General features: G+C 46.6%; 1 protein-coding gene across 3 annotated transcripts in view; it reads left to right on the forward strand.

Moving 5' to 3' along the window:
* AGO2 (argonaute RISC catalytic component 2) overlaps positions 1 to 21,195 on the forward strand; it is a 134,015-nt gene that overhangs the window by 15,546 nt on the left and 97,274 nt on the right. Inside the window, exons 1-2 of one of the 3 annotated variants that reach the window (XM_077166704.1) lie at positions 5,904 to 6,506; positions 13,515 to 13,716. The exons of 1 other annotated variant lie outside the window; for it this stretch is intronic. In XM_077166704.1, coding sequence (XP_077022819.1) covers positions 6,501 to 6,506; positions 13,515 to 13,716 — 208 coding nt within the window. In that variant the 5' untranslated portion in view covers positions 5,904 to 6,500. Of the gene's footprint in view, positions 1 to 5,903; positions 6,507 to 13,514; positions 13,717 to 21,195 lie in introns of those variants that run through there. One more of the 3 variants, XM_077166706.1, reaches the window with a different exon arrangement.

Raw genomic sequence — 21,195 nt, forward strand, 5'->3', positions numbered from 1 at the left:
AATTGCTGTTGGTGCTGGTGCTGTCGCTGGTGTAGAGTTGCTACCAAGTCTCTGCCAGGGCCAAGGAGTAGGGCTTGGGAACAGTTGCCACTGAATGCCAGGTGGCGGCTGATTGCTGTATGCAGACCCTGAGCAGAGTCAGATCCCACCTGCTCTGCCCTGCGGCCGAAGAGCTCCGAGACTTAGGGGGTAAGAAGAAAGCAGCTGTTATCTTGAGAGAGGAGGGGCACCCATCACTCCTCAGATTTTTCTTATGGTATATCCTGTGACCACAGGCAGTGTTGCCTTTTGATTCTAGTTTTTTCTTTTTTTAATTGTTCCTCCCTTCATGATGAAAGGAAAACATGCTCATTTCAGGAATTTAGAACAGATAGGAATAAAAAGAAAAGAAACCACCCATAATTTTACTTAGAAGAAAATACCTGTTAATGTGTATTTATTTATTTATACAGACTTTCCTCCTATATGTATATGGACAGTTGGAATTAGCCTATATTTATACTTTCGTAATGTTCTTTTTCACCTAAAATTTTGAGCATTTCTGAGTGCCATGTATTACTTTTCCGGGGGGCAGACCCATGTTTACAACAAGTTTTAAAGTGACAGGATGATGGCACTAGACTCAGCTCCGTCGGCTCCCGGGACAGCCATGAGGGTGGGTAGCTGGGGTGCCAAAGTGTGGCCCCCCCACTAGCTGCGAGACCCTGCTGGGCCATCACACCTCGCCTTCTTGTGCCTCGGTCTCCCCATTTGGTGGGACAGATGCAGTCATGTCTTTCCCTCAAGAGAGTCACTGTAGATGGGGTGGGTTGGTGAGCTCGGGTTCTGGGCGACGCCACACACTCCTGTTAAATGCTGGCTTTTTTTTTTTTTATGAGAAATTATAGGTTTACAGAAAAATCATGCAGAAAGCACTCATCTATCCCCTTGCACACACAGTTTTCCCTGCTGTTATCACTTGGCCTCAGCTGCTGGTTTGTCTCCATTGTTGCTTGTCTCATGGCCCGCCTTCTTGTCCTCCAGGGTGCGTTTCATGGACTCTAGTGAGGTGTGTGCAGGTGGCTTGGTGTTCTGACCCCTGCTAATTGCCGGCTGCCCAGGGACAGCTGTGTCCCCCTGTGGCCTCCCAGCGTCCAGCACGATTACTAGCAGATAGCAGATCACTGACAAATACTTGGTGGAAATGTGCTAACTGTTGAGTGAAAATACAGGCCCTTGGCCCTAAGTAGCCCATGCTGAGAGCTGGCAGTTTCCGGAAGGGGTTGGTGACCAGACCCCTTGCCGTGGGCTGACCACTAGTGTCTCATGGGCCCCAGGACGTGGCACAGGCAGCCCGTGTGTGCGCACTCTGCATACAGCTACAGGGCACCCCTCATGTGGGGACGGTACCCCAAGCTGAGGGTACACAGGAACGAGTTCCTGCACCCCCGAGGCTGGGGAAGCCGCAGCCTGCGTGGCCCTGGTTCACGTGCCTGAGGCGCGCTGTGCTGGCCCCTCTGGGCCCCTGCCCTCTTGGTGAGAGGGGAATCGAAATCGCACCTGCTGCTTTTACTTGTTATTATAATGAACAATTACATGCTAATATAAAATTGTGTCATGTTATAACTCACACGATAGTTATTGCAATAATGTATTTCTATATAATATAGAATAATGTATATTTATTTGTAACAGACAGTTATTGATTATAATTTGTCATTGTAATCACATATTCATGACTGCCATGTGATTGTATTAATGGTGTGATCATTAATGTTGTGATTAACTTTAATTAATGTTGAAAAAATAACATATATGCAAAAAAGCAATAAATTTCAAAGCACATCACAACAATTAGCTGTAGTTATCATCATTGTGACAGCAGTCATTATTCCTGTGAAAGTAAAACGAGGTAATACCTTTGGACCTTGCTGCCTGGTGCACAGTATGTGCTCGATGCACATGTTATAGCAGTAATTCCTGCACTAGGTGGAAGAGCTGTCATAGTTCCTGCCATTCATACAGGAATTTAGCCTTGTGCTTAGAAGTAAGTCTGCCAGCTTTGCCTGGTAGCTGCATGAAGCAGGTGCTGACGGGGCTGCAGTTGGCTTCGTTGGGGGTCACCTGTCTAGTCTGGGCTGGATGGGGTGAGAGGCCATGCAGGGCAGCTGGCAAGGATGCAGATGACTCAGTGCAGACCCCCCCACAGAATACTCTTAGGGTGCCTAGGATCTGCTGGATTTCCACGGCGTCTGGAGGAGGCGTAACTCAGTGAGGTTAGGCCGCTGTCTGTGGGATTTAGCACCTGGGCGGAGCTGATCAGGATGAGGGACGATGCATGCGTGTGCTTTTCATGGAAGCATCCTCCTTTGAATGGGGCTAGTTATCTCTTGTCCTTCTTTTAAATGACTTTGCCAGCATTTGGTCAAAGTTGTTTTCTACGCTAAGGCCCAGAAGAAACTGCAGATTGAGTAGAGTTGCAACTCAGGAGTGTTTTAGTTCAAAACACACTGCTTCATGGCAGGGACCCGTGATGCACGTGCGTGGCAGAGCCGCAGAGCGTGGGACCCACCCTTTAGAGGCTCTTCTGCACACCTGAGTGTGTGGGATTTCATTCAGCCTGCCGTAGTTCAGAGCAGCCACGTTTCCCTCCGGGTGTGGGGTTCCCTTTTACTCTGCCCTGAAACCTTGGTTCTTGGGCAGGAACTGCAGAGCTCCTGTTTCATTTTGGCTCTTTGGCTTTGAGTGACCGAGAAAGCTGTCCTTCTGAGGGCTATTTTTAGTGCCGTGAGAGCCGTGTGGTCCGGTCTGTGGAAATGCTTCTGGGACCAGGGCGGGGAGAGAGCAGCCACCCTGTGGTTCTGCTGTTTCCCGTGGGGTTCTGGAGGCCCAGAGCCTTTGTCGGGAGGAGCAGCTGTTGGCCAGTCGGGACTGCACCTGGCAGCCCTAGAAGGTGCACCACCGCCAGCCGCTTTGTTACATTTTTGTTCATTTTATTTTAAAAGCAGTGTTATCTCTAGTGCTTGCATTTGCAAGAGCACGGCTGAGGACAGTGTGTAATGCTTCCAGAGCTTCTCAGGTGACTGCGCTAGTTTGACTATGGTATCAAGAGGGCGCCAAGCGTCACACACAAGGTCCAGGCTGGGGAGGTGGTTTTGGGGGCAGAGTGAAGACTTTTTTGGAGTGAGGAAGAGCTGGTCAGTGCTCATTCCTCTGGCCACGGTGCTGACAGCCGTTTCTCCCCGGTTCTGGGCTCCTGCCATCGTCACCATCACAGCAGCCTGCCGTGGCCGTCCCTGCCCTCGTTCAGGCCTCATGGCTGGGCATGCAGGGTGTCGGGTCCGAGCTCCAGCAGGGGCTTTAGGGGCCGGGAGGTGCCTGGTTAGTTGCCAGAGCCCTCAGGACCCCACTGCCAGAAGAGAAGCCTGCATCACTGGGCCGTGAATATGCAGGTGAACGGGACTTTAAAAAAAATCTTATTGGAGAAATTGTAGTGAAAAATCATGCATAAAGTACAGAGTTCCCATGGAACACCCTATTATTAACACCTTGCATTAGTATGGTATATTTGGACAAATCATGCAAGAGCATGTTTACTTACACTATTAACTGTAGTCCGTTGTTTACAACAGGACTCACTGGGTTGTACCAGTCCTATGTTATTTTTTTTAATTTTTAAATTTTTTATTGATATATATAATCAATAATATATATTGATAATATATCAATGTTATATATTGATGTACAGTCAATAGTATACAATATTATCGTATAATTGTGCATTTATCATCACAATCGACTTTTTTTCCCTTTGTGAAAAAATAACATATATGCAAAAAAGCAATAAATTTCAAAGCACATCACAACAATTAGCTGTAGAGCAGATTTCAGAGTTTGGTATGGGCTACAATTCCACAATTTTAGGTTTTTACTTCTAGCTGTTCTAAGATACTGGAGACTAAAAGAAATATTAATACAATGATTCCTCAGTTGTACTCATTTGTTAAACTCTGCCTTCTCTGTATAACTCCACCATCACCTTTGATCTTTCTTCCAGTCTTGAGGGGTTTTTGGGCCATGCCCTTCTAGTTTTTTCATATTGGAAGGGGCTATTGGTAATATGGGATGGGGGATGTTCTGGAGAGGCTGGGCTCTGCAAACAGAACTTTTTAAAAAAATTTTTTGAGGTAGTGCAAACACTAAGAAATAAAAGAAAAATAATTACTTAGAACTAAGTGGGTTTAGATTTTCCAATGCTTTCATTAAAGAACCGTAATCAGTTGAATAGTTTCTCTTTGTTGTTTTTTTTTTTGAAGATGCTATTTTGAATCAATGAATACTGACTTGAGTTTCATGCCTTTTTTAAAATTATGGTTTTCTGAGCCCATTTCAGGCTGTGACTCTACTCCGTCTGGTTGGCTTGAGGCTGACACTGCAGGACTCAACACTTTGGGGGCCAGGTCATTAGCCGGCCCTTTGCTAAGACTTTGGGCATTTTCTTAGGCTACTCTTGCCTACTCTTGCCACTTCCTGATGCTTGAGGTCATTTTCACAGGCTTTTTTTCCCGTGAGGGATGATGACCAAAATTGGGTAATAGGGTGAAAGGATTAGAAAGAAAAAAAAAAAGAGGGAGAACAACTCAGCCTCTGGCATCCTCTATCACTTCCCCCCTTTTGCACCAGAATAAAAAGGGCTACAGTCTGGGAATGGCTGGGGAACTGAGGTTTGAAGGTAACAACAGTTCAGATGGTTTAGGGTGCCCTCAGGGCCCAGCTTTATGTCCTCACCTTGGTGTGGGTTGACCAACCCTGAGGTCAGAAAGTGCTTGAAGGTGGCAGGCAGCCTTGAACTTGGCTCCTTGGATGGGCGAGTCACTGCTGCCCGTGAGCAAGGCATGGTGGCCTCAGTTCAGTGGCAGCATTTTGTTTTAAGATCAGATTAAAAGAAAGAGGACAGAAAAGCAGACTATGGGTTTTCCAGCAGTGAGGAGCACTTAAGTTTTTAGAGGGTGATGTCTTCCCTCCGTCTTGGCAGGGCCATAAGCCGTAAAGATTCCAAGGCTGGCAGTGGGCAGGTGGTGGGCAGGTGGACAGCGGTTTGCCCGTTAACAGTGGTGATGGAACCTGTTTGCGCAGATCTTATCCCGGAGGAAATTTACATGTCTCGAAGTGGACTGTATTTGCTGTCTTCGAGCTGAGCACTTAATAGTTGTTTATTACGTCAAAATAACCGGACCAGCTTGGAGGTGACACGTGATGAATTGCCAAAGCCCCCCCCCCCCCAAAGTGCAGGAACTGAGCACTGCTCCCTACAGGCATTATAAGCTTCTGAATTAAAGTTTCATCTTTATGTTGACCACATGACCACCTGTACCCATCTACCCCACCGCCCCGTTCCTTATATTAGGAGAGTAATAGCTAGGTTAATCCAAAGATATTTGTAAATTACTTTTAAACTTTCAGTGCCATCGAGGATCATTTCAGACATTCGGAACCAGTGTGAAATACTTCCATGTTTACTAATGATGAACTGTGTATTCATTCTGTTGAAATTCTCAAGCGTGTCCTTTCCCCTGTTCTGGGTGGTGGTTTCCTAGAAAGTGTGGGCTGCTTAGTAGAGGGTTTCTGCAGCTTCTCACATTCCGAGTCAGCAGCGGGGCGGGGGTGAGTCAGCGTCTGCTCCCGATGGCGCGAGGCTCTGTCCAGCGCAGGCCGGCCAGCCTCGGGACACGGGCTAGAAAGCTTAGGTCGTCCCTCGTTCTGTATTTTTTTCCTGTGGGTTTATTTTTTTTTCTTTTTTTTTTTTGGCTTTTAAAAGTGAGAATTTAATAAGTCCAGTTTTTTTCTGTGTATTTAAAACTTTTTTTGTTTTATTTTTGGTTTTCTGTGTATTTTTTAATGTGTTTGTTTATATGGGTTATACCAATCAATGTTTACAGTATTACTTAAAATTATTGATTAATTGATGTAAATGGCAGTAGCAAACCCATTGTATTAACATCAGTATATTTTTATAAGAAGTGGTTTTTCTAAGACTATAAATATGTAATGAGAAGAGTGGAATTGTCCTGTGATTTTGCAGGTTTCTTCAGTGTTTCGACCCAGCAGAAGGCGACAGTCAGCGTGTGTGCTCTGCCCTCTGCCGCACTGTTTGGGTGGAAGTGTAGGAAGCCGGGCTGGCCTCCGCAGATGTGCAGTTGAAAGGGTGGAGTGTCTTGGCGACCTTTCCAGACCATGGTGGGTGTTCTTCTTTGATACTCCACCAAAAACTCTGAGGAGTAGTTTCTTAAAAGTCAGCTGCCATGTAGGATCTGAACCCATGCCAACTGCAGTTTGCGTGTACCTTCTTAAGAGCCCATGTGGGGTTTTGTGACATCACACCCCAGTCATTTGGGAGATAGCGGGATCCTGAGTTAGGTAGCTCTCCCAGGTGCTGACATGGCCCACCCCCCAGCATGCCGTGTTTCTCCGCTGATCTCAACAGCAGAGACTAACTTAAAGTATTAGGAAACTTTAAGCTCATGGTGGTGAGTATCAGTTTTCCACCATTCTAGTTTTCATATTAAGAGCCTGAATTTGATCGTTGCAACAAAGACTGTCTGCTGTTTCCCCTGGAATGGCAGGTTCCCTGGATGGACTTTGGAGGAAATGGCTGTCAAATGCCCAGCTGTGGGTGCAGCTCAGCGCTCAGCAGCCACCCAGTTGCCTCCTTGAGATGCCGTTGTGTCGGGATGGGAAGCAGGAGCACTTTGAGTGTGCGTCCCACCTCCTCACGCGGATTCCTGAACAGACCTAAGAGTCGATGTTTACTCCCTCCATCAAGGACATTGTTAAGTAAACTGGCTCTTCCTCTTGCTGTGTTTCTTTACTGCAGTGTGTTCTGGTGAAGAATCCAATGAGTAAGTGTGCCCTTTGGCACCACTTTCCTAATTGGCGCTGCAGTAGCTGCCATCTTACTCCTCATGGCCTTTGGACCATCAGCGTACATGTCAACCCAGCGAAAAAGGCAAATGATGTTTTTTTAAAAAATGCTTTTATTGAGAAATCTTCACAGACATAGAGCCCATACATGGTGTACAATCAGTGGCAAACAGTGTCATCACATAGTTGTGTGTTCATTACCATGGTCATTTTTAGAACATTTGTATTACTTCAGAAGAAGATATAAAAAGAAAAAAGGAAAAACTCATATATCCCATACCCCTCATCCCTACCTCTCATTGACCACTAGTATTTCCATCTACCCAATTTATTTTACCCCTTACCCCCCATTATTTATTTATTTTTTATCCATATTTTTTTAGTCATCTGAGCCCTTGCCTCATGTCTTGCAGATTCTGAAAATCAGCAGCTTTCATCAGTGGTGTCCTTAGATTGTTGAAATTCTGTTTGTGCTTTTGGTGGAGATGTTTATAAAAGTCGCCCTGTTAAGACAGCCACACAGTTACCAGGCATGGGGCTGGATTTCCTAGTAATTTAAGCACACTTTGAAAGGTTTTCAGCCAAGACAGGCGAGCAGTCTGTGGGTGACTTCTGTTCCTGCTGGCGCCCAGAATGTACTTCTAAACGTTTCTGTGGGTCATGGAGAAGGGAGCCCCTGTCCCGCTTGCTCCTCACTTCTGCTGCATGTAAAGAAAGTACATCCCTGCCCTCACTCACAAACAGCCAGAAATGCACGTGAAAGATTTGTTGGTGGGTGTGCTTAGGTGAAGTAGCATCACTGTGGCCGCTTGTTTAGGATGGTTTTGTGTGTTTTGCATAGTAGGTCTGACCTGCTCCCAAAACAGCAGTGAATAGTGCCATATTTAGAGATGAAAGTGTTCTCATTGATGCTTTTTTTGTTTTTAAACTTTTATTTTGAAATACCTTCAAACTTACAGGACAGTTACAAAAATAATAAATACCCCATTCAGAGAACACCAAGTTATCCCTTCAGATGCTCAGACCCACCAATTTTAACATTTACTGCATTTGCCATATCTTTGTATCTGTCCATCAGTCCACCAGTCCATCTGTGCATCTAGCTGTTTCCTATTTGTCAATCTGTTTTCTGAACACGTGTGTGTAGGTTGTGTACCTCATGCTCCCTGAACACGCAACACAGCTGTGTGCATTTCCTGAGAACAAGGGTGCTCGCCTACAGGACTTCCATCAGTGCGTCTGTCCAGTTCAAGCATCTTGATGTCGATGTGAAGCTCCCAGTCTGTCCTCCAGTTTCCATGTGTCCCAGGGACGGCCTGTTGAGCTTTCTCTCTCCCTTTGTTACATCCTGTCCAGGATCATGTGTTGCCTTTAATTCTCATTGTCTCTTTAGTTGGCCCCCTTTTGTGTGTGTGTAGAAACATGTATTTGGCATAAACTTTCCCGAGCATGCCATTCAGCGGGATTCATCATGTTTACTGTGTTGTTGTACCCTTACCTCCCGTCGCCAACACTTCCCCATCTCCCCAAACAGAAAACCTCCACCTTTGTGCATTAACTCCCCATCCCCTGCCCTGTGCCCCTCTGTCATTTCAGGCTCTATGAGTCTGCATGTTATCCAACATTTTCTTTGCATTTATCATAGGGCTTAAATTTATCGTCCTGAATCCCTAACAATCTCTTTTGCTGTGATACCGGCTTAACTTAGTCTACACATATTATGTCCCTGTACCCCTTTATCCCCTCCTTTATGTAGTTCTTGTCACCCGTTACATGTTTATACATTATGAGTCCACAGTCAGTGATTTATCAGTAGACTTTGTGTGTTTTAGCTGTCTGGGACAGCTGTTGAAGCTGTCTTGGAATTTTTTTTTTTTTTTTGAATTGACAAATCTTCACACACATACAATCCACATATGGTGTACAATCAGTGGCTCACAGTATCAGCACATAGTTGTGTATTCATCACCATAATCGTTTTTAGAACATGAGTGAGTAAAAAGTGGAGTTACAAAACCAAAAACACACTAATACTGGCATTTATGTTGTGTACCCATCATTGCAGATATTTAGTTCTATGTGCTGCTTCAGTCTTTATTGTCCTTTCCTTCCAATCTGCAGGCTGTCTTTTGGCCTGGTCTAGTGATGGACGGACTCCCTCAGTTTTTGTTTATCTGGGAATGTTTGCACCTCTCCCTCATCATCGAAAGCCAGTTTTGCCGCATGTGGAATTGTTGGTCTGCAGCTCTGTGCACTCATCACTTTAAATGTGCCCTCCCGCTTCCTTTGTGCCTCCTTGGTTTCCAATGAGAAATCTGTATTTAATCTTATGGAGCCTCCCTTGTATATGACATGCTACTTCTCTCTCGCTGCTTTCAGGATCCTCTCTCTGACATTTTAATTGTAATATGCTGTAGCATGGGTCTATTTGGGTTTATCCTGTTTGGAGTTTGCTGACTGTCTGGGATGTGTATATTAAATTTGGTCTTTTGTTAAATTTGGTCAGTATTCAGCCGTTATTTCCTGCATATTCTCTCTGCTGTTTCTCTCTCTTCTTTTGGGACTTCTGCTGTGCATTTATTGGCATGCTAGACAGTGCCCCACATATTCCTCAGGCTCTGCCCACTTTCTTCGTTCTTCTTTTTGCTCCTCAGACCAAATGATTTCAGTTGTCTTATTTTCAAGTTCTCTGATTCGTCTCTCACCTCCAATCTGCTGTTGAAGCTGTCTGGGAATTTTTTTTTTTTTTAAATTGACAAATCTTCACACACATACAATCCACACATGGTGTACAATCAGTGGCTCACAGTATCATCACATAGTTGTGTATTCATCACCGTAATCGTTTTTAGAACATTTGTATCACTCCAAAAAAAGAAATAAAAAGAAAAAAGAAAAAACTCATACATTCCATACCCCTTACCCTCCCTTTCATTGACGATTAGTATTGCAACCTACCTAAATTTTTGCCTGTTGTGCCCCCTGCCATTATTTATTTATTTTTTGTCCTTGTTTTTTTACTCATCTGTCCATACTCTGGGTAAAAGGAGCATCAGACACAAGGTTTTCACACGTCGCATTGTAAAAGCTATATAGTTATATGATTGTCTTCAAAAATCAAGGCTACTGGACACAGCTCTACAATTTCAGGTACTTCCCTACAGCTATTCCAATACACCATAAACTAAAAAAGGTGATATCTGTATAATGCATAAGAATAATCTCCAGCATAACCTCTCCACTCTGTTTGAAATCTCTCAGCCACTGACACATTATTTTTTCTCATTTCTCTCTTCCCCCTTTTGGTCAAAAGGCGTTCTCAATTGTCTGGGGAATTTTTTATTTCTGTTGCTGTGATCTTCAGCTCTGTTTAGTTACTTTTCCTAATTTCCACCTCTCTCTTGATATTCTTTGTGTTCCTCTATTGCTTTCCTGATTTCCTTGCGTTCTTTATCCATGTTTTCTTTTAGTTCTTTGAGCATATTTAGGAGCATTTTAAATCCTTTGTCAGATATGTTCCAGATCGGGTCCTCTTCATACATGGTTTCTTAATGCTTTAATTTTCCTCTTTGCCTGGGCCATGGCTTCTTGTTTCTTTATATGTTTTGTAATCTTTTGTTGAAACCTGGACATCTTGATTTTTTGTGTGCGTGTGTGTGTGTAGGATAGTTAATTTTTTCAAAAAAATTTTTATTAATGAAACCAATCAACATACAATATGAACATTCTTTTATCACATAATTGTATATTCATCATCATGATCATTTCTCAGAACATTTGCATTGATTCAGAAAAAGAAATAAAAAGAAAACAGAAAAAAAGAATTCATACATACTATACCCCTTACCCCTCCCTTTCATTGATCACTAGTATTTCAATATGCTAAATTTATTTTGACATTTGTTCCCCCTATTATTTATTTTTATTCCATATGTTTTACTCGTCTGTCCATAAGGTAGATAAAAGGAGCATCAGACACAAGGTTTTCATAATCATATAGCCACATTGTGAAAGCTATATCATTATATAATCATCTTCAAGAAACGTGGCTACTGGAACACAGCTCTACATTTTCAGGCAGTTCCCTCCAGCCTCTCTGTTAGGTGCTAACTAAAAAGATGGTCTGTTTTAATGTGTATGGATAACCTGACCCTGTCAACAGGGCTGCGGGAAGGCTGCAGGTGAGTGAGCACTCCTCTTGAGTGACAAGCTAAAAGCACGCAGAAATAGCTGCCTGCTGAGTAAGAAGTAGTGAGAAGGTGCACGGGTAACTCAGTGGCAAAAGTTTTACCATGCCACTTGACTCTGTTTGGAATCTCTCAGCCATTGACACTTTACTTTGTCTCATTTCTCTCTTCCCCCTTTCTCTCGAGGTTTTCTCAGTCCCTTGGTGCTGAGTCTCAGCTCATTCTGGGATTTCTGTCCCACGTTGCCAGGAAGGTTCACATCCCTGGGAGTCATGTCCCACGTACACGGGGGAGAGCAGTGAGTTTACTTGCTGTGTTGGCTGAGGGAGAGAGGCCGTATCTGAGTAACAGAAGAGGTTGTCTTGGGGGTGACTCTTAGGCCTAATTTTAAGGCTTAAGAGGCTTAGTCTATCCTTGTCAGGGTTAAGTTTCATATGAACAAATCCCAAGACTGGGGGCTCAGCTTATTGCTTTGATTGTCCCCACTGTTTGTGAGAATATCAAGAATTCTCCACTTGGGGAAGTTGAATTTTCCCCCTTTCTCACCATTCCCCCAAGGGGACTTTACAAATACTTTTTTATTCACTGTACAAATCCTTCTGGGATTTATCGAGGCATCACTCTGGACAAACCTACAAAATCTCATGCCCTATTCAAGATTCCATGTACTTATGGTGTTCAGTTAAGCTGTCCACATAAGTTATAATAGGAAATGCACTAGTCAAAATATTAATTTTGTAAAGCAAAAAAAAATATTTTTTGCTTTAGTCTCACACATACGTTGAAATTTTAAAATATTAATTACCATCTATTTTCAACACCCAGCAGTAATGACATTCCTTTGTTCTTCCTCATGCAAGACATTTTTAAATTTGTACATTTAGTCCTATCATTATACACTCTAGGCATTCCTAGAAAGACCATCTCAGTCTTTATCGAATAACATCTTGATATTTTAATGATGTCTTGTCGTTGGAATTTAGACTGTGAGTCTACTTTTCCTTACGCTTGTGTCCATCTAGTGTTATGACAGAGCTTTCCTTGAATACCAGAAGCTAACAGGAGAAAAAGAAAAAAGGTGAGAAGAAAGCACCTTTCCCAGTCTTTGCAGATTGACCTGTACACTTGGTGGTCTCAAGCACCCGGCCATCAACTTGGGGAACAGCTCCCGTGGGCTCCTCTGTCGTTTCTGCACAGGACTCTTGTCATGGGCAAATGCGTGTGACATGTCCAGCATGCACGAGGGCTTCTCCACTCCCCCCAGACCTGGGACCAGGGGCCTACAGCAGGAGTGCCGGCCAGCTCCTTGTGGGACCAGTGAGGGGGTGGAGGGGCCAGCCCAGGCGCCAGGAGGTCCTACCACTTTTAAGTGATCTTTTCCTTGATTTTGTGCTCACGCTATTACTGCACTCCTTTAACTGTTTTCGGGAGCTTTGAGAAAGAGGTTTCTGCCAGTTCTTGCTGGTTGTTCAAAGCTCCTGTGGGGGGACGAAGCCCTGGAGTGTCTCGTTCTGTCATCTTGATCATACCAGGGCTCCCTACTCAATGATTTTTTTTTGCGTGGTGGTGGTGCATGGGCCAGGAATCAAACCGCATGGTAGGCGAGACTTCTACCACTGAGCTACCTGTGCGCCTTCTCACTACTTCTTCCTCAGCAGGCAGCTATTTCTGCGTGCTTTTAGCTTGTCACTCAAGAGGAATGCTCACTCACTTGCCGCCTTCCCGCAGTCCTTTTCCTCCAGCCGCCGCCCCCCCCCCCCCCCCCCCCCCGTCTGTCTCCTCCCTGCTCCTCATCCCCTGCTTTTACAGCCTGTCCTCATTGATTCATTCATGCAGATACTGAGCCGCCTGCACTGTGGGGGGGCTTCTTCTAGGTGCAGAAGAAAGAGCAGTGGCCTAAACCTAATGCCTGCCCTCAGGGAGCTTTTGGTCTCCTGGGGGGAGATGGGCAAACAGAAAGAGTGAACAGACTGTGGAACGCATTTGGTGCAGGGAGTGTGCATACAGAGCGATTAGGGATGTTCTCGAGATAGCAGAATCCTGAAGGCCTGGGCCCATGTGGGGCAGGGCCTCCAGGTGGAGGGAGAGCTGATGCAGGGCCTCGAGGAAGTGGGGCATTTGAGGCCAGTGTCGGCTGGGGGGAGGGCTTGGGGGAGGGAGGAGGTCCTGGGAAGCCCCAAACCTGCCCTGGTCCATGTTTAGGAACTCTGTCACCGGCCAGCGTCAGTGGCCAGCTATTCATAGACTAAGTTCTAAGCCCTTGGGCATGACACTTGGGGCCGGGGGGAATTTCCCCAGTGGCACCTCCCAGCCTCCCCCGCCACGACCCACCCGCCAGCCCCAGGCCTCCCTGCCGTGCTCCCACGTGGACTCTGGCTGGTGCTCATCTGCCCCCTCCAACTGCTCATGGAAGTTCTTTCCTTCCAGGATCTGCTCAAATTGTGTTCCTTCGGAAACCCTGCCAGGTGGCTAAGTTGGGGCCTTCAGCCCTCTCTCCGCAGGCATGAAGCACTTTGGCTTGTTCCTGACTCCATGTTAAGCTTGGTCTTCCCTGTCCCCCGCCTCACCCCCCAGGGAAGGGGTTGGAAGCCTGAGAGTCCTGCTGCCCCCGGCACTTCCGCCACCTCCAGTAAGTCTTCAGTGACCCCACGGACGCTCATTAGGACCCAGGGGGAGGGGGGCAGTGGTGCTCAGGACAGGCAGGTCTCCCTCCCCTCCAAGGAGCAGGTGGTGGGGCATGGAGACGGGTCGGGCAGTGGGGGCAGGGGCAGCGCCAGAGGAGCACAGGGCAGGAGCCCCTGCCAGAACTGACGGATGGATGGATGAGGGCTTCTCTGGAGACACTCGACAGCCACCACTGTAGCACAGAGCTCCCTCCCCTGCTGCAGGACTTGGGGCTTTTCTTGGGGTCATGGCCCCAAGCCCCTGAAGCTTTGCTTCCAGAGTCTAGGGCCCAGGTTTTTCTGAGCATCCCGGCCAGGCCCCACCTGGGTTGCTGTGAGCCCTGTCTCTGGGGCAAGGTTTACTCTGACCTGCTGTGTACGCTGGACTGGTTGGGTTCAGGGGTGCATGGCACCCACCCCCCGTGATGGCGAGCTGGCCGTCTGCCCTCCTGTGCACAGAGGCTGACCAAGTCTAGATACCCGCAGAATGTATTCTGGGGTTTCCGCTGAGAACGGTGAAAAGTAAAGTTTGGGATGGCCAGTACTCTGAAGACCTTGGTGATTTTCACATGGCTGGAGACAGGCTAACAGACCCATGTACATAAAAGCACAGGGGCTTTCCACCTGCTCCTAGGTGGAATGTCAAGTCAGAACAAAGGTGGGAGGTGATAAAGCCAAGAGAACAGTGTAGAAACCCATAATCAGTTTTATGATTTTGAAATACCTCATTTTCTGTGCCTTAAGCCTTGTCGGAAATGAAAATGTGTGTAACTTTGGAAGGGATATTTAGGATAGATTGACTGTTCTTTCACGTTGTGCTTAAAGCATCAGTTTGTTTTTTTTTTAAATAGAGAAGCTGTGTATTCACAGAACAATCATGCAAGAAATGCAGAGTGTTCACACACCACCCAATTATAACATCTTGCATTGGTGGTTTTACATTTGTTATAATTCATGAAAGAACCTTTTTATAACTGTATTATTAATGAACCTTGTCTATCACTTAGAATAGGGTTCATTGTTTATGTTGTACAATCCTGTGTTGCTTTCTTTAAAGTTCTTGTTTTGGTAATATATACACGACCTAAAATTTCCCCTTTTAGCCACATTCAAATATATAATTCAATGCTGTTAATTCCTTTCACAATGTTGTGCTGTCGTCGTTACCAAAACATTATGATCAGCCCAAATAGAAACTCTGTGCGATTTAAGCATTAGGTCCCCGTTCCTTACCCCCATCCCATTCCGGGGTAATCTGTATTCCAGCTTTTGACTTGTTGAATTTGCTTATTCTAAATATTTCATATTAGTGAGATCATATCGTATTTGTTCTTTTGTATCAGGCTCATTTCACTTAACATGATGTCTTCAGTGTTCATCTGTGTTGTTCATGCCCTAAGACTTCATTCTTTTTTATGCCTGAGGAGTATTCTCTTGTGTCTATAGACCGCATTTGGCTTATCCATTCATCGGTTGATGCACACTTGGGTTGCTTCCGTGCCACTATGAGCATCAGCGTGCAAATGTCTGTTTGAGTCCCTGCTTCCAAATCTTTTGGATCTATACCTAGAAGTGGGATTGCCGGGTCGTATAGTCATTCCGTACTTAGCTTTCTGAGGAACTGTAAGGGGTTGTACCATTTTTCATTCCCACCAACCATGAATGAGTGTTCCAATTTTCCTGCATCCTCACCAACACTTGTAATTTAATGTTTTTTGTTTTTGTTTTCATTTTTATAGAGGAGCCATTTTAGTGGGTGTGAGAAGCCTCAGTTTTGGAATTGTGAAAGTTTATGCTTTGCTTGCTGTTGAGGGTGGGGGAGAAAGTGGTGGTGGGAGCCATGGGTTCCGGCCTCAGCCCCTTCCCCATATTGGGAAAGTCTGCTGAGACCCCTCATGCAGCCTCCACCTTAGGGATCAGAGTCCACTTGCTTCCTTTAGGCACACTGAAGTGTAGTCAGTGTCCTGGAAGAATATGTCTCTGTGTAGTATGAGTATGGAAACATTTTACCTTATTTTGAGCACCTTTCTGGATTTTTCATGTTTAGTGTATTTCAGGACCTGAAGGCACACAAGAGTAAGCAGAGTGGGGAGAATAGTTATTTTGACGCTTTGCTTCCTTTTACGGGAGCTACCTGACAGTCTTCCTTTACTAAGCCTCCTGCTGAGTGCTGCGCAGCAGCTGTGACACGTCCATTCGCGCCTCCCCCTGGGGTTAGTTCTGGAGCCATGGCAGGTCTGCAGTTTCCCCTATGGTGGGTCACCCCTCACCTAGAGACTGAGACGCAGGGCTTCCTCCCCAGCTCTGCAGCTTCCGTCCCGTTGGCTCCCTCCGGAGCGCACGCCAGCCTGTGCACGCCCAGGGCGAAGAACCCGCCTGGCAGGCAGTGCAGCTGCACTTTCTGCAGGCGAACGCACCAGCCCTTGCCCGTTTCCTCGCCCACACTGTGCATTGCTTCCCCATCCTGACTTTTCCCTCTCCACTTCAGTTGTCATCCGGCTCAAAACTCCCCTTGGCTCATTCCACCGGCATTGCCCCCTTGTTTGCTGTAACTTTTTCAAAGCCTTAAAAAATACCGTAAAATTTCAAATATGTATAAAAGGAGACACAGTCTAATCCCAGCTTCAAGAATTATCAATCTGTGGCCAGTCTTTTATTTTTTTAATAACAACTTTATTGAGACATAATTAACATAATACTCAATTCAGTCATTCAGAGTGTGCAGTTTGGTAGCTTTTAGTGTATTCACAAGAGTTGTGCAACCATAACCACAGTAAATTTTAGAACATTTATCACTCCAAAAAAGAAGCCCTGTACCCGTTAGCTGTCACTCCAGTTTCCCCCCAAGCTGCAGCCCCTGGCAACCACAGTCTACTTTCTGCCTCTGTGAACTTGCCAATGCTGGGCGTTCCTTGTGAATGGAGTCATCTAATGCCTGTCCTTGTGAGACTGGAGTTTTCCACGAAGCACACTGTTTTCAGGTTCATCCATGCTGAAGCACTCCATTCCTTTATCTGAATGTCATCCCGCGCTGCATGGCTAGATCACAGCTGGTTTCTCCCTGCACCAGCTGACGGGCCTTGGTTGGTTCCAGTGTTGGCTATTAACACATGGCTGCTCTTATTTCATTACTGGGTGGTTTCAAAGCAAATCCCACATAGTGTTTCATTTATCCATAAACACTTGATTGTGTGTCTCTGAAAGATAAAGACGGACTCTGCTTTTTTTTTTAACAAAATCACAATACCATCCTCACAGATAAGCACTCATTCCTTAATGTCTCAAAGTCCTTTTTAAAGTACTTCTCAGTGTTTGAATCAGTATCCGTACAAAAGCCATACACAGCTAGCTGTTAATTCCAGCCTGCCTATACATTTTTGCCTGTGTAGTTTTCAACTTCTCGAAGGTTGCCACAGAGCTGAGACTGATGTGCTTTTAACTTTCCCTGTAGTGCAGAGTGCAAGAGTCGCTCAGATGGTGTTTAGAATGTGTCTTTGTCACTGTATCATTTATCTAGTGCTGTGTAACAACTCCCTCCTCTCCCTCCCCATGACCCTGTGGCTCGAAACCACCTTTATTATTGCTCCCGAGCCCCAGGTCTGCAGGGCTTGTGTGAGTCACTCAGCATCTGGCCACCTGCAGGCGAGCAGGCAGCTTTGCTCTCCTGGCTGGGTCCTTGTGCATGCTGATGGGAGGCTGGCTTGGCTTGGCTCCACATGGCGTCTCATCCCCTACAAGGCAGGGGTCCTGGAGAAAGTGAGCAGGAACATGCCAGCTCTAATGCAAGGCTCTGCTAGTTTGAAATATTTGTTGCATCCTGTGGACCATGGCAAATCTCATGGCTGAGCCTAGACTTAGGAAGTCCGTTGTCACACCCGTGACCTGGGACCCTGGGTGCAGGTGGCCTGCCCCAGCTGCGTGGTGGCTCTAGGAGTGAAGTCCTCACGGCAGTGTGTGAAAGTAGTGAGTGAAGCCCTGATTCTGTGGCAACATGGAAACCTTGAAAGCATGAATTAAGCCAGTCACAAAGGACCACGTGTTGTGTGATTCCAGTTATGTGAAATATCCAGAATAGGCAAATCCACAGAGACAGAATATGATTGCCTGGGGCTGGAGAGAGAGGGGATGGGAGTAGGGTTTTCTTTTGGGGGGGGGTGATTTAAATGTTCTGGAATTAAATAGTGGTGTGGGTTGTACGACACTGTGGGTGTACTAAAAGCCACTGAATTGCACATATTAAACTGGTTCAAATGGTGATTTTTACATGATGTGAATGGTTACTTCAGTGAAAGAGCAAACTGGCCGTGGGTCATTTCATGCATAGTCACAAACCCAGGTTTCAAAACCCAGCTCAGCGTTGAGCCAGAAGGTTCCAGCATCTTTCACTTTCAGATTGTGTTTTTTGTTGGTTGGCTCCTTGATGCCTTTTGGGGTGCACCACGGTGCACGAGACTCAGCAGTGAACCTCCCCAAAGCTGCATTTGGAGAGAGCTTAGCAGAGCAGCTGGTGCCGTTAGCTGTAGTGACCTCGGGGCAGAGTGTCCATAAATCCCGAAGCAAACCCCCACCTTAGGCATTGCACATTCCAGTAACTCCCCACGGGTGGCTGCAGCCTGGCTGGGGTAGGAAGACTGTGATTTCCATGATGGCAGTCAGGGCTCTGCACCCACCTCACCGGTCGCCCTAGACCCGTGCCGCGTCACTGGTGTTCTCTCCAGCCCTTCGAAGCCTGTAGTTAGGAACACATTTCTATTTATTTTAAGTTGTGAGCTTGTCTCTCTTCGGGAAGGAATTGATTAAAGAAGCCAGATAGTCCTAGGGATTTTATCTGCTTGGTTTTCAGCAATTTACCCTTAATTAATCTGACTAGAAAAAAAAATTGTGGCTTGACGGGATGCCGGTATTTTGAAATGACATCTCAGATATCTAGTTGTACAGAGGGGGGGATTTTTCCTATTTCTGTCATTTGGTAAATTTGCTTTTAAGTATCCCCTTAGGGAGTTGCATTCCTTCCAAGTGACAGGAATTAAAGTAGAATTTGCATGCAGTTGAATTGGAACAAGCCTTGGGTGTTGGCTGCAGATGCCTCACTCAATCACGTAGGGACATTATACTTAAAACAAAGCGAAGGCTGATTTTACTTAGACTTTTCAAATGTTCCTGGTCTAAGAAACTTTCTATTTTGTTTTGCAGTAGCGCCAAGATATGTAGTTTGCTAGTTAATGTGTGCTCTGTTCTTAGTAACATTAAAAAAAATTATCTCATGGTATATAGTGGCTGTTATTTAATATAAGTGGAGTATCCTTCTAACTAGAGATCTTCTGCATTGAAATGCGGAAGGAGATGTGAGAGCCGCTGGTGAGGGCCCCCCACTCCCACCCCTGCCGTGTGCAGTAGGGATGGACGCAGCGGTGGGGGCTGTGAGCGGAGGGGACTGTGCCCCAGGTCTGCCTTCAGCCCCTCAGGCGGTGTGCAGATGCAGGGGTCCGCCAGCGGGACGGGAGTGTTCGGAAACGTGGGACACTGCGGGCCCAGGTGACAGTGGCTGGTGTTAGCAGTGGACTTGGTGACAGTGGGTGGAGTCTATTCTTGGTGCATCTTAAAGGTGTTCTCAAGGTGGAGGTGGTAGGCTGTAGTCCCCATCAGCCGTGAGATGAGAGGGAAGACTGGTGAGGGCCACGCTGACATTTTGGGCATTTTTGGCCTGAGCAGCAGCTGGAGACGAGGACAGCAGGGGAGGTGGGTTAGTAAAGTGCACATCCTGGGGACCCTGCCAGGAGGCTTCAGAGGAGGCTCTGCCTGATTGGGGTAAGTTCCAGTGAGAATGGGAGGGTAGGACTTGGAGCCAGTAAGTGTAAACGACTCTTTCTAGAAAGGGGTAAAGAGAGCCAAAGTGGGTGGAGAATGAGGGACCAGGAGAGCAAGGGTGGGGGCAGCAGGTTTGGGGAGATGGGGCCGTGCTAGGCCTGGGTGTCTACTGGACTTCCAAGTGGCGGTGCCAGATGGGCATCAGAAATTCCCGTGTGAGGTTCTGGGGAAGGAGGGGCTAGAGAAAGGAGTCGAGGTGTGGCGGGCAGGTAGACAGCACCTGAGGCTGCGCGGCTAGGTGAGGTGACACGGCAGGGATGGGCACGGGTGGGGTGAGTGCTGAGAAGTCCCGTGCTCAGAGGCCGTGCAGGGGAGAGGACCTGGCCAAGGGGACTGAGAGGGAGAAACCAGACCCAGGGAGCCTTTAAAAGAGCAAAACAACCGTCACATGCTGTGGGGCATAGCGTGTGGGCTGAGGTTGACCATTGGATGTGGCCAGGAGTTTGTCGACCTGGCATGAGCTGTTTCACTTGAGTGGTGGGGACAGATGCCAAGTGAGCGTGGGTGAAAGGGGTTGGGGAAGAGGGGTTAGCCGCAGTGAGGAGGCACCGCTGATGGTGAATGAAGGTCTGCTCTGAAGGGACAGAGGAGGGCCCGGCTAGAGGAGGACGCGGGGTCCAAGGATTGCTTTGCCCCTTGAGTGGAAGTTGGTTGGTGATTAACTGTTTTTATCAGAGAATGTCTTTATCTTCATTCTTTGAGAGAGTTCTTCGTAGTGTAAAAGTACGGGTTAAGAGTGTTTTATTTTTATTTTTTTTGCATGGGTAGGCACTGAGAATCAAACCCAGGTCTCTGGCATGGCAGGTGAGAACTCTGCCTGCTGAGCCACTCACCGTGGCCCCCCAGGAGTTATTTTTGTTCAGCACTTTGAAGATCCCCTCTCTGTTTCAGGTGGGTGTTGTTGGGTTGAAGTTGTCTGTCTAATCGTGGTGATTGGTTTGTTTGTTTTTTCCTCTTTCTACTCTTGCAAGTTCTGTCCTCTTTGTCTTGTTTTATTTATTTAGGATGGGATTCCTCCCAGCATGTTTGTATGCTGTTGAGAATAATCCAGTGGGGAGGGGAGAATTTATGGGCATAAGGAAGGAAGGATTGCTGGAGCAGCGTCTTTGTCTTTGGAAACCAGTGTCTAAGTGGGGGTGGCCCTCGCTGGGACACCTCCAGTTTACCCGTCATAATGGGAGACGATTGTCCTGGGAGGGTGGGAGGTGAGTGGGCGAGCACAGCACAGTGTAGGATTGCTGCAGCATGCCTGGAGTGTGTGGGTTGGCGTTCATAGAAGGCACGCGGGCTCCGACAGGACGGCGTGTTTCCCCAGCCCCGTCGCACATGGCGGAGGTGGGGGTGGGGGGCTAAGTTCAGCTCCTTGTTGCCTCAGTCGCTGGTCCCAGGGGGGCCCATTTTCTCTGAGTTTACCAACTTTTTATTTTGTTTTCTTTTTGCCCTTAGAGATGTCCCTTCCTGTGAACCTGCAGACAGTGCATCAAAAAGTATGTTCTACCCAGAATTGAGTTGTTTTTTAGAGGGCTACGCCTTCTGAGCTTCTGGCTCCTTGTATAGATGGAAGCGCAGATGAAACA

Source organism: Tamandua tetradactyla, chromosome 6 (genome assembly GCF_023851605.1).
Source record: "Tamandua tetradactyla isolate mTamTet1 chromosome 6, mTamTet1.pri, whole genome shotgun sequence".
Classification (NCBI taxonomy): Eukaryota; Metazoa; Chordata; class Mammalia; order Pilosa; family Myrmecophagidae; genus Tamandua; species Tamandua tetradactyla.